Source organism: Salvelinus fontinalis, chromosome 9 (assembly GCF_029448725.1).
Source record: "Salvelinus fontinalis isolate EN_2023a chromosome 9, ASM2944872v1, whole genome shotgun sequence".
In the NCBI taxonomy this organism is placed as follows: domain Eukaryota; kingdom Metazoa; phylum Chordata; class Actinopteri; order Salmoniformes; family Salmonidae; genus Salvelinus; species Salvelinus fontinalis.
The window spans coordinates 18,918,214-18,931,357 of NC_074673.1; the positions used below are offsets into that span (position 1 = coordinate 18,918,214).

Sequence of the window (13,144 nt, forward strand, 5' to 3'; positions counted from 1 at the left end):
GATAACTCTTTTGTCGCACCCTCCACACATGCAGAGACCTCACCTGGTTTAACTGTTGCCTCCAGAGACGCAACCGCTCTCATTGTCACTCAATGCCTAGGTTTACCTCCACTGTACTCATATTGTACCATATCCTTGTCTGTACATTATGCCCTGAATCGATTCTACCACGCCCAGAAATCTGCTCCTTTAATTCTCGGTCCCCAACGCACTAGACGACCAGTTCTTATAGCCTTTAGCCGTACCCTTATCCTACTCCTCCTCTGCTCCTCTGGTGATGTAGAGTTTAACCCAGGCCCTGTTGCCCCCAGCACCACACCTATTCCCAAGATGCTCTCATTTGTTGACTTCTGTAACCGTAAAAGCCTTGGTATCATGCATGTTAACATCAGAAGCCGACACCCTAAGTTTGTTTTATTCACTGCTTTAGCACACTGCGCCAGCCCTGATGTCCTAGCCGTGTCTGAATCCTGGCTTAGGAAGGCCACCACAAATTCTGACATTTCCATCCCCAACATTTTCAGACAAGATAGAACTGCCAAAGGGCGCGGAGTTGCAATCTACTGCAGAGATAGCCTGCAGAGTTCTGTCTTACTATCCAGGTCTGTGCCCAAACAATTCGAGCTTATACTTTTAAAAATCCAACTTTCCAGAAATAAGTATCTCACTGTTGCTGCTTGTTTATAGACCCCTCAGCCCCCAGCTGTGCCCTGGACACCATATGTGAATTGATTGCCCCACATCTATCTTCAGAGTTCATACTGTTAGGTGACCTAAACTGGGACATGCTTAATACCCCGGCCGTCCTACAATCTAAGCTAGATGCCCTCAATCTCACACAAATTATCAAGGAACCTACCAGGTACAACCCTAAATCCGTCACCATGGGCACCCTCATAGATATCATCCTGACCAACTTGCCCTCTAAATACACCTCTGCTGTCTTCAACCAGGATCTCAGCAATCACTGCCTCATTGCCTGCGTCCGTAATGGGTACGCGGTCAAATGACCACCCCCCATCACTGTCAAACCCTCCCTTAAACACTTCAACGAGCAGGCCTTTCTAATCGACCTGGACCGGGTATCCTGGTAGGATATTGACCTCATCCCGTCAGTGGAGGATGCCTGATTGCTCTTTAAAAGTGCTTTCCTCACCATCTTAAATAAGCATGCCCCATTCAAAAAATGTAGAAATTAGAACAGATATAGTCCTTGGTTCACCCAAGACTTGACTGCCCTTGACCAGCACAAAAACATCCTGTGGCGTACTGCATTAGCATCAAATAGCCCTCGCGATATGCAACTTTTCAGGGAAGTCAGGAACCAATATACACAGTCAGTTAGGAAAGCTAAGGCTAGCTTTTTCAGACAGATATTTGCATCCTGTAGCACTAATTCCATAAAGTTTTGGGACACTGTAAAGTCCATGGAGAATAAGAGCACCTCCTCCCAGCTGCCCACTGTACTGAGGCTAGGAATCTACGATAATCGATAATTTCAATAAGCATTTTTCAACGGCTGGCAATGCTTTCCACCTGGCTACCCTTACCCCGCTCAACAGCTCTGCACCCCCCACAGGACCTTGCCCAAGCCCCCAAATCCAGACAGCTGAGGTTCTGAAAGAGCTGCAGAATCTGGATCCCTACAAATCAGCAGGGCTAGACAATCTGGACCCTCTCTTTCTAAAATGATCATGCCGAAAATGTTGCAACCCATATTACTAGGCTGTTCAACCTCTCTTTTGTATCGTCTGAGATCCCCAAAAATGTTAAAGCTGCCGCAGTCATCCCCCTCTTCAAAGGGGAAGACACTCTAAACCCAAACTGTTATAGACCTATATCCATCCTGCCCTGCCTTTCTAAAGTCTTCGAAAGCCAAGTTAACAAACAGATCACTGACCATTTTGAATCGCACTGTACCTTCTCCACTATGCAATCTGGTTTCTGAGCTGGTCATGGGTGCCCCTCAGCCACGCTCAAGGTCCTAAACGATATCATAACCGCCATCGATAAAAGACAGTACTGTGCAGCTGTCTTCATCGACCTGGCCAAGGCTTTCGACTCTGTCAATCACACATTCTTATCGGCAGACTCGATAGCCTTGGTTTCTCAAATGACTGCCTCGCCTGGTTCACCAACTACTTCTCAGAGTTCAGTATGTCAAATCGGAGGGCCAGTTGTCCGGACCTCTGATAGTCTCTATGGGGCTGCCACAGGGTGCAATTCTCAGGCCGACTTTTCTCTGTATATATCAACGATGTCGCTCTTGCTGCTGATGATTCTCTGATCCACCTCTACGCAGACGACACCATTCTGTATACATCTGGCCCTTCTTTGGACACTGTGTTAATCTGTAAATAGCACGGCCAACTACCTCATCCCCATATTGTTATTTATTATTTTGCTCCCCAGTATCTCTACTTGCACATCTATCACTCCAGTGTTAATGCAAAATTGCAATTATTTCACCTCTATGGGCTATTTATTGCCTTACCTCCCTAATCTTACTACATTTGCGCACACTGTACATAGACTTTTTCTATTGTGTTATTGACTGTACTTTTGTTTATCCCATGTGTAACTGTTTTTGTCGCACTGCTTTGCTTTATCTTGGCCAGGTCGCAGTTGTAAATGAGAACTTGTTCTCAACTGGCCTACCTGGTTAAATAAAGGTTAAATATATATCTTTTAATATTCATATACAGGTGTGGACATCGGAAACAGGAAAAAAAAGACATCCAGACATACAATTGTTATGACATCCTTGTTTATTGTTTTGAATTAATGACAATGGCTAAGGAAGATAATTAGTAGATAGAGTAAGGCATCATATTGCAGAGTTTAAAAAGTAGACAAAGAAAATACAAAAAAGCAAAAAGTGTGGTTCAGCTAAAGAAAACATATTCTTGAGAAAGATCAGTGTGTGAGGAGCTACAGCCTGACTCTCACAGGAACATCCTGGGGCTATTCACTGGGGTTCTGGATGACTATCAATAGATACTCTTTGTCTGGAAGAGAGAGGAGGAAAACAAACGGTAAGACCCTGAATGTGTCTCATTACATTTCACTGAATGCGTTTTATTAAATGTAATTGTTTCATTAACTTTACCTTAAACAATTAATGAAATAGTTAAGAAATGAACCGCACAATATCGATATGTCAGATATATTGATGTTCACATGTGTCTGGGCCTCCCTCGAGAAACTGAACCACCTCTGCTTCACTCACCAGGTGCCACCATGATCTCATGCTTCTTGGAGCGGATGCGGAGGAAGGTCAGGTCGTTCTGAGGGTCGAGGTCTCGGACTGTGCTCCTGGCTTTCATAGTGAGCTGGTGCAGCAGGCCAGCATACTGCACCGTGGTGGAGTTGTCTAAGGTAGTTCTGATTGGGATACCTGAGAAAGACCAACACATAGCATCAACTTTAGTAGAGGTGATGTGAGTAGTACTGATTAGTTAGCCTGCTAGATACATTCAAATTGTATGTCTAAAGTGTAAAATTGTCTCCACATATTTGTGGCTATAGGTACAGCTCCTATAAGAGAATGTAGGCATGGGATTGTATTGCTTACCCTCAGCATTAACAACTATTGTTCCAATTACACCTTTGTGAGTTTGAATTCTCTTTAGTGTCTCCTCAACTTCTGCCTGTTTAGGGGAGAAAATAAAACAGCACTAAATCTTTATGCTATAGCAAGCAGCTTTAGCACGCTTATCTGACCAAGACAGTCAACAGTTAGCATAATGTTACCGCATTCATAGAAGCCAACCACTTTAGCGACTATTGATGATAGTATCTTCTGACTGGGGAACTTTTGTTAAGAGCATTGAAGCTTGCTCTAAACATTAACACGCATCGCTTGCGGTAGGTTTTTGGAAATATAAGCAATATATCTTCAGAAATAAATAATTTACAAAAAACAAAAGCTTAAATTACTACACACATAGGGTTAGTGTTCCCACATGGCCATATCCACATGTAACATCGCTGGTTTATGGAAAACAGACGGAAGACAGTCGGCCAACTGTGATAATTGGCTACTGTATCTAGCGTGCTCCGAACACCTGTGTGTAAGTAGTTCGTCAACTGGAGGCACACAAATTGTGAATCTGTGCAAAACTGCCCAAGAACACTAAGGTAACCTGCCTAAATGACTACTGACCCATAGCACTCACATCTGTAGCCATGAAGTGCTTTGAAAGGCTGGTCATGGCTCACATCAACACCATTATCCCAGAAACCCTAGACACACTCAAATTTGTATACCGCCCCAACAGATCCACAGATGATGCAATCTCTATTGCACTCCACACTGCCCTTTCCCACCTGGACAAAAGGAACACCTATGTGAGAATACTATTCATTGACTACAGCTCATCGTTCCAACACCATAGTGCCCTCAAAGCTCATCACTAAGCTAAGGACCCTGGCACTAAACACCTCACTCTGCAACTGGATCCTGGACTTCCTGACAGGCCGCCCCCAGGTGGTAAGGGTAGGTAACACATCTGCCACACTGATCATCAACACAGGGCCCCTCAGGGGTGTGTGCTCAGTCCCCTCCTGTACTTCCTGTTAACTCATGACTGCATGGCCAGACACGACTCCAACACCATCATCAAGTTTGCCGATGACACAACAGTGGTAGGCCTGATCACCAACAACGATGAGACAGCCTATAAGGAGGAGGTCAGATACCTGGTCGTGTGGTGCCAGGACAACAACCTCTCCCTCAACGTGATCAAGACAAAGGAGATGATTGTGGACTACTGGAAAAGGAGGACAGAGCACGCCCCCATTAACATCGACAGGGCTGCAGTGGAGCAGGTTGAGAACTTCAAGTTCCTTGGTGTCCACATCAACAAACTATCATGGTCCAAAAACACTACGACAGTCGTGAAGAAGGCACGCAAAGCCTATTCCCCCTCAGGAGACTGAAAAAATTTGGCATGGGTCCTCAGATCCTCAAAAGCTACAGAGGGTAGTGCGGACGGCCCAGTACATCACTGGGGCCAAGCCTCCCGACTCCAGCCACCCTAGTCATACACTGTTCTCTCTGCTATTGCACGACAAGCAGTACCGGAGTGCCAAGTCTAGGTCCAAAAGGCTTCTTAACAGCTTCTACCCCCAAGACATAAGACTTCTGAACAGCTAATCAAAGGGCTACCCAGACCACTCTTTTACGCTGCTGCTACTCTCTGTTTATTATTTATGCAGTCACTTTAACTCTACATATTACCTCGACTAACCCGTGCCCCGCACATTGACTCTGTACTGGTAAACACCTATATAGCCTCGTTATTCTTATTTTACTGTTATTTTACTGCTGCTGTTGAATTATTTGTTACTTTTATTTATTTTACTTATCTACGTTTTACTTAACACGTTTTTCTTAACTTCTTAAAGCATTGTTTAAAGGGCTTGTAAGTAAGCATTTCACTGTAAGGTTTACACCTGTTATATTCGGCGCATGATTTTTATTTGAAAGACTCTTCCTGATATAAAAGATAAGGGGGATATCAGCATATGTTTCGAAAACAGGTTTGAAATCGATGAATGCCTTTCCTAAACATTAAAACACAGCGTCGCATGATTCACATGAAGCTAAATACGGTCGAACGTAACCGCTGAAACCCCTTTAGGAAGGGTTTTCGAGAGCTAGCATAACGTTAGCTAGCAAGCTTACGTAAAGTGGGATGGGTTGATAATGGATATTTGCTGTTGTTGCCGTCACGTATCTAACCCTTTACATAACTATTATTAAACTAGTTACATGAGGCAAAACATGTAATGTTAATAAAATTAATTATTCATTATATTTTTTGTACCATATTTGAAGGTGCTGTCAATGTTGTTGTAGTCTAGCAGGCAGATTCCTTTCTTCACTAGCGTTCTGTTCTTTCTTCCTCAGTGATACCGCTGTGAAGCAGGCAAGAATAACTAAGTACTTCTGGGTCACGGATTTTTGGAATCCTTCAGAATAAGAGTCCCTTCCTGTATACTATGTAAGTGAATCATTTGGAAGAATATTAAGGAAATTGTGCACAATTATCGATATATTTTTCATAGGAAAACCAATTAAACGCATTTCTATGAAATATTATGTGATTTATTTGTTGATTTTTAAAATGATTTCAAACCTAAATGGTCAACAATGTTTTTGTTGCCTCCCGGGTGGCGCAGTGGTCTAGGGCACTGCATCGCAGTGCTAACTGGGCCACCAGAGTCTCTGGGTTCGCGCCCAGGCTCTGTCGCAGCCGGCCGCGACCGGGAGGTCCGTGGGGCGACGCACAATTGGCATAGCGTTGTCCGGGGTAGGGACGGTTTGGCCGGTAGGGATATCCTTGTCTCATCACGCTCCAGCGACTCCTGTGGCGGGCGGGCGCAGTGCGCGCCAACCAAGGGGGGCCAGGTACACGGTGTTTCCTCCGACACATTGGTGCGGCTGGCTTCCGGGTTGGAGGCGCGCTGTGTTAAGAAGCAGTACGGCTGGTTGGGTTGTGCTTCGGAGGACGCATGGCTTTCGACCTTCGTCTCTCCCGTGCCCGTACGGGAGTTGTAGCGATGAGACAAGGTAGTAATTACTAGCGATTGGATACCACGAAAAATTGGGGAGAAAATGGGATAAAATTTAAAAAAAAAAAAAAAAAATGTTTTTGTGTGTGTACGCCACAGGAGGTTGGTGGCACCTTAATTGGGGAGGGCGGGTACGTGGTAATGGCTGGAACGGATTAGATGGAAAGGTATCAACAACATCAAACACATGGTTTCTATTCGCATCGTTCCAGGCATTATTATGAGCAGTCCTCTCCTCAGCAGCCTCTAGTGTACGCCTATCATTTATTGCACCATACATGTGTCTCAGTATTTTACTCAGAAGCACTTCTAGATTCCACATCCACAGATTTTACATCCCAATGGGTGTCGCTGCTCGTTCTGCGGCCTGTAAAGAGTGGTATATCAGCTTAAATCCAATCTGTTTTTCATATTGGACATATTGCATATTGCACTGTACACAATTTTCTGTATGTTGTGTCGCAGTTAAAGCGGGGAGCTTCTAGTTTCCAAATCCACAGAGTATACATTCCGAATAGCATTGCTGCTCATTCTACAAACAAATAATCGGTTTATTCAAAATGTCAAGAGAGATGCAATTTGGTAAAAAGCATGATTTATTCATAACAAATATCATGATGAAGTAAATTAATTAAATACTTTTCGTGAAATTGATCATCAACAGTAACACAGAAGTTTCAAATGATATGCAAGATCCTCTTCATCTCATCAGCAGAGTCAGCACTGGGCACAAACTGGTTCAATCAACATTGTTTCCACTTCATTTTTGGAAAATATCTATGTGATGATTGGGGTGATACCACCCTATAAGATACTAGGATACTGCCTAAAAATATATATTTTATTTGTCTAGCCAAAACACCTGATTCACATTTTGGCAGGTAAGGCTGGATGATTTAAATGTGTAAAGTCTGCAGCCTTCTCATTATTAGGATAAATTAGACCATTTACAGGTATGTCAGTCAGTTAACACTCCATCTACTGATCAGATTGTTTCCATTGTTTATCTTAAGTAATAAGCTTCTCACCTAATCACCTGCTAATAGTCAGAATTTGTCACCTTTATTGTCAAATCAAATCAAATTTGATTGGTCACAAACACATGGTTAGCAGATGATAATGCGACTGTAGCGAAATGCTTGTGCTTCTTGTTCCGACAGTGCAGTAATATCTAACAAGTAATCTAACAATTCCACAACAACTACCTAATACACACAAATCTAAAGGGCTGGAATAAGAATATGTACAAATATGGATGAGCGATGACCGAGCGGCATAGGCAAGATGCAATAGATGGTATAAAACACAGTATATACAAATGAGATGAGTAATGTAAGATATGTAAACATTATTAAAGTGGCATTATTAAAGTGACTAGTGATCAATTTAATAAAGTGGCCAATGATTTCGAGTCTGTATGTAGGAAGCAGTTTCTCTGTGTTAGTGATGGCTGTTTAACAGTCTGATGGCCTTGAGATAGAAGCTGTTTTTCATTATTGGGCAAACCAAGAGTGCAAGTCTGGTATGGAATGGCGTTTTATTTCCCACTGGAAGCAAGAAAATAGTAAACTAAAAGAGTTAATTTATTGTTTTGTAATTAACATTTAGTCCTGAATTATTCAGTCAGCAGAGAGTTAAGGCGACAGTACAAAAGGGCAGACTGGATCCTGATTTTATGAACACAAACAATGGATAGTTTTTCCTGTACAGGGCTATATTTATGTATGGAAAGGAAAGGGGGATACCTTGTCAGTTGTACAACTGAATGCCTTCATCTGAAATGTGTCTTCCGCATTTAGCCCAACCGCTCTGAATCAGAGAGGTGCGGGGGCTGCCATAATCAACATCCAAGTCTTCGGCGCCCGGGGAACAGTGGGTTAACTGCCTTGCTCAGGGGCAGAACGACATAATTTTACTGGCCCAACGCTCTAACCACTAGGCTACCTGCCGCGTGTAATTTGTATGGTCTAATATGTATGTCCAACATGAAAAACGGATTAGATTTAAACCAGTCACGGCGCAGTTTCGTGGGAACCGCCAGCAAGGTCCAAGCAAGGCCAGAGAGAAAAAAGGCAGTTTTATAGCTAATCTCATGCTATTTTACACATTTTGCGATGAGGTTGAGAGAAAGAGATGCTGTTTTAGAGCTCATGGATTCTTCAAAGATTGGACAATGTAAACTTTTGCTCCACAATATTTGCCTTAATATGAACAAAATGTGAAATATATATTTTGATAGACCAAAGTATCAGCTATCACACCATGTAACCGAACTACCAATTTTTTATGTGTATTTTTTTATAAAATGCAACGAACTGGATTTATGTCAACTCCGTCAGACACCAGAAAAGGCATTTCATTTTTACTATTATTGTCCAACAAGTGTTTAAAGGCCTTGATTGTTAAATTCTAACATTAGATTATTCAAATATGTAATACAAATCTTGAAACTTCCTTTTGTTTTGTTTTATAGCACTATTAAATGTTCCAGGGCTAATTTCGTTAGCATTTCGATATGCTTTTTCTAGATTTAGAACATAAAATGATTAAGCAAACATTATGCCTTAGGCCTAGCACAGAAAATACTTCAATTGTTTAAGCACATGTTGCGGAACAGTGATGACAATATATTTTTTTGAATAATAGGGTTAGCCATCAGTGGCAGAGTTGACAACAGATACTCAAAACAGATATATTTTTGCCTCTAAAAATAAAAGTTCAATACAAACATGGAAAATTATTCATTTGAAAATCCCCAATACAAACATATTCAAATTCAAATGTATTTATATAGCCCTTCTTACATCAGCTGATATCTCAAAGTGCTGTACAGAAACCCAGCCTAAAACACCAAACATAACCATTCTATCAGATCTTTCAGCACTCTGACGGAGTTGACGTCAGACAACAATATGCCAGAGTTGATGTTTTACGGCGTTTAGACATTTTTTATTTTTCTAATTCTTTCAGGTGATGTACAGTACACAGTAGCAATCTAGCTTTTCCTCAGTTGCTTTATGACTCTAAAACCTAATTAAATGTAAGATATTTTAACCAAAATTCATATTCTATATTAATCTATCAGGCAGATGGAGTTTAGAGTCCATGGTTGTGACTTGTGACCATGATTATTCCAACATTGTTTGTTTAAATCTATCAACGTAGAGAACTTTACAGACAATGGGTGTTCTTGTTGCACTATATGTAATAAGGGATCCTTATTACATATAGCGTAATAAGAGAACATGAATAAGGGATCCTTATTACATATAGCGTAATAAGAGAACATGAATAAGGGATCCTTATTACATATAGCGTAATAAGAGAACATGAATAAGGGATCCTTAGTACATATAGTGTAATAAGAGAACATGAATAAGGGATCCTTAGTACATATAGCGTAATAAGAGAACATGAATAAGGGATCCTTAGTACATATAGTGTAATAAGAGGATATGAATAAGGGATCCTTATTACATATAGCGTAATAAGAGAACATGAATAAGGGATCCTTAGTACATATAGTGTAATAAGAGGATATGAATAAGGGATCCTTATGGCAGTGGCAATTTTAGCATGAAAATCTTGGTGGGGCAAACCCCCCAAAAAATGTTTAGATGCATGCCAGCAAAGCCACTACACAACACAACACTAAACAATTGTCAGAGTCTATCTAAAAGATAGCGAAGGAGTCAGGCGCAGGACACAGGTAAGAGTAACAATCACTGATTTACTCAATCCAAAACGTAACAAAATCCCGTTCCAAACAAGGACAAAACAGGACTCAAAATACAACACACTAGAATACACGAAAGACAATCACACACAAAACAGAAAGGGAAACCAGAGGGTTAAATAAGGAACATAATTATGAGATGGGAACCAGGTGGTGTGTAAACAGACAAAACAAAAGGAAAAATGAAACATGGATCGGTGGCGGCTAGAAAGCCGGTGACGTCGACCGCCGAACACCGCCCGAACAAGGAGAGGGAACAACTTCGGTGGAAGTCGTGACAGTACCCCCCCCCCCCCCTTGACGCGCGGCTCCAGCAGCGCGCCGACACCGGCCTCGGGGACGAGACGCAGGGCGATCCGGATGGAGTCGGTGAAATTCCTGGAGTAACGATGGGTCCAGGATGTCCCCCACCGGTACCCAGCATCTCTCCTCCGGGCCGTACCCCTCCCACTCCACGAGGTACTGAAGGCCTCTCGCCCGACGCCTTGAGTCCATGATGGCTCGCACTGTATACGCCGGGGCCCCCTCGATGTCCAGAGGGGGCGGAGGAACCTCCCGCACCACAGACTGCTGGAGCGGACCAGCCACCACCGGCCTGAGGAGAGACACATGGAACGAGGGGTTAATACGGTAATCAGGGGGGAGCTGTAACCAATAGCAAACCTCGTTCAGTCTCCTCAGGACTTGAATGGCCCCACAAATCGCGGACCCAGCTTCCGGCAGGGCAGGTGAAGGGGCAGGTTTCGGGTCGAGAGCCGAAACCTGCGGTGCGGTGGCGGTCGGCACTCATCTTCTGCCGCCTGATGGCCCTTTTCAGACGCACATGGGCAGCTACCCATGTCTCCTCCGAGTGCCGAAACCATTCATCCACCGCAGGAGCCTCGATCTGGCTCTGATGCCATGGTGCCAGGACCGGCTGGTAACCTAGCACACACTGAAAAGGTGACAGGAGTTGAGTGGCGGAGGGAGTTTTGAGCCATCTCTGCCCAGGGGAGAAACACCGCCCACTCCCCCGGCCGGTCCTGGCAATAGGACTGCAGAAACATACCCAACTCCTGGTTGACTCTCTCCACCTGCCCGTTGCTCTCGGGGTGAAAACCTGAGGTAAGGCTGACCGAGACCCCCAGGCGCTCCATAAACGCCCTCCAGACTTTAGACGTGAATTGGGGACCCAGATCAGAAACTATATCCTCAGGCACCCCGTAGTGCCGGAATACGTGGGTGAACAGGGCCTCCGCAGTCTGTAGAGCCGTAGGGAGACCGGGCAAAGGAAGGAGACGGCAGGACTTAGAAAACCGATCCACAACGACTAGGATCGTGGTGTTACCCCGCGAGGGGGGAAGATCCGTCAGGAAATCCACCGAGAGGTGTGACCACGGTCGTTGTGGAACGGGAAGGGGTTGTAATTTTCCTCTGGGCAGGTGTCTAGGTGCCTTGCACTGTGCGCACACCGAACAGGAGGACACATAAACCCTCACGTCCTTGGCTAACGTGGGCCACCAGTACTTCCCACCAAGACAGCGCACTGTCCGAACGATGCCAGGATGACCAGAGGAGGGTGAAGTGTGGGCCCAACAGATCAAACGATCGCGGACATCGAACGGAACATACTTACGCCCAACCGGGCACTGGGTAGGAGTGGGCTCTGAACGTGATGCCCGTTCGATGTCCGCGTCCACCTCCCACACCACTGGTGCCACCAGGCAAGAAGCTGGAATAATGGGAGCGGGATCTGCGGACCACTCCTCTGTTTCATACATCCGGGACAGTGCGTCTGCCTTAACGTTCTGGGAACCTGGTCTGTAGGAGAGGGTGAAAGAAAAGCCAATTACGCACGGCTGAAATGCGGTCATTCTCCATCTCTACCCATGATGCGGAAAAGCGGTACCCTAGGAAGGAGACGGACTGTTGGAAGAACAGACATTTCTCAGCCTTGACGTACAGGTCATGTTCCAACAGTCGACCAAGCACCCTGCGTACCAGGGACACATGCTCGGCGCGTGTAGCGGAGTATATTAGAATGTCATCTATATACACCACTACACCCTGCCCGTGCAGGTCCCTGAAAATCTCATCTTAAAAAGGATTGGAAGGCTGATGGAGCATTCATTAACCCGTACGGCATGACGAGGTACTCATAATGCCCAGAAGTGGTGCTAAATGCTGTCTTCCACTCATCTCTCGCCCGGATACGCACCAGGTTGTAAGCGCTCCTGAGGTCCAATTTTGTGAAGAAGCGCGCCCCGTGTAATGACTCGTTTTGTACTGCCCTTGAGCGGTAGCGGGTAACTGTATTTTACCGTGATCTTATTTAAACTTCGATAATCAATACACAGGCGCAAACCTCCATCCTTCTTCACAAAAAATAAACTTGAGGAGACAGGTGAGATGGAAGGCCGAATGTATCCCTGTTCCAGAGATTCGGTGGCATATATCTCCATAGCCGCCGTCTCCTCCTGTGACAGAGGATACACGTGACTCCTGGGAAGTGCAACTTCTACCAAGAGATCTATCGCACAATCCCCCTGTCGATGGGATGGTAATTGAGTCTTTTTACAGAAGGCGAGTGCCAAATCGGCATATTCGGGGGGAATAGTGGCACCTAAGGAAACACCTACACACCTCCCTGAGCACTGACGGGACCATCCCTTGAGAGCCCTCTGTTGCTACGAAATAGTGGGATCATGCGAAGCCAACCAGGGAATCCCCAACACAATAGGGAACGCAGGAGAGTCGATTAGGAAGAGACTAATTCGCTCCCAATGATTCTCCTGCGTTATGATAGTGAGCGGAGCTGTGACCTCCCTAATTAGCCTCGACCACAAAGGA

General features: G+C 44.5%; 1 protein-coding gene across 1 annotated transcript; it reads right to left on the reverse strand.

Annotated features, from left to right (window-relative positions):
* Nucleotides 1–2,750: 2,750 nt before the first annotated feature.
* LOC129862210 (dynein light chain roadblock-type 2) lies at nt 2,751–5,940 on the reverse strand. Its single transcript, XM_055933637.1, has 4 exons — nt 5,832–5,940; nt 3,575–3,650; nt 3,230–3,397; nt 2,751–3,008 (listed from the first exon to the last, which is right to left on the reverse strand). The coding sequence occupies exons 1-4, from the start codon at nt 5,832–5,834 to the stop codon at nt 2,965–2,967; spliced, it is 291 nt and encodes a 96-aa protein (XP_055789612.1). The 5' UTR covers nt 5,835–5,940; the 3' UTR covers nt 2,751–2,964.
* Between the last annotated feature and the right edge of the window lie 7,204 nt (nt 5,941–13,144).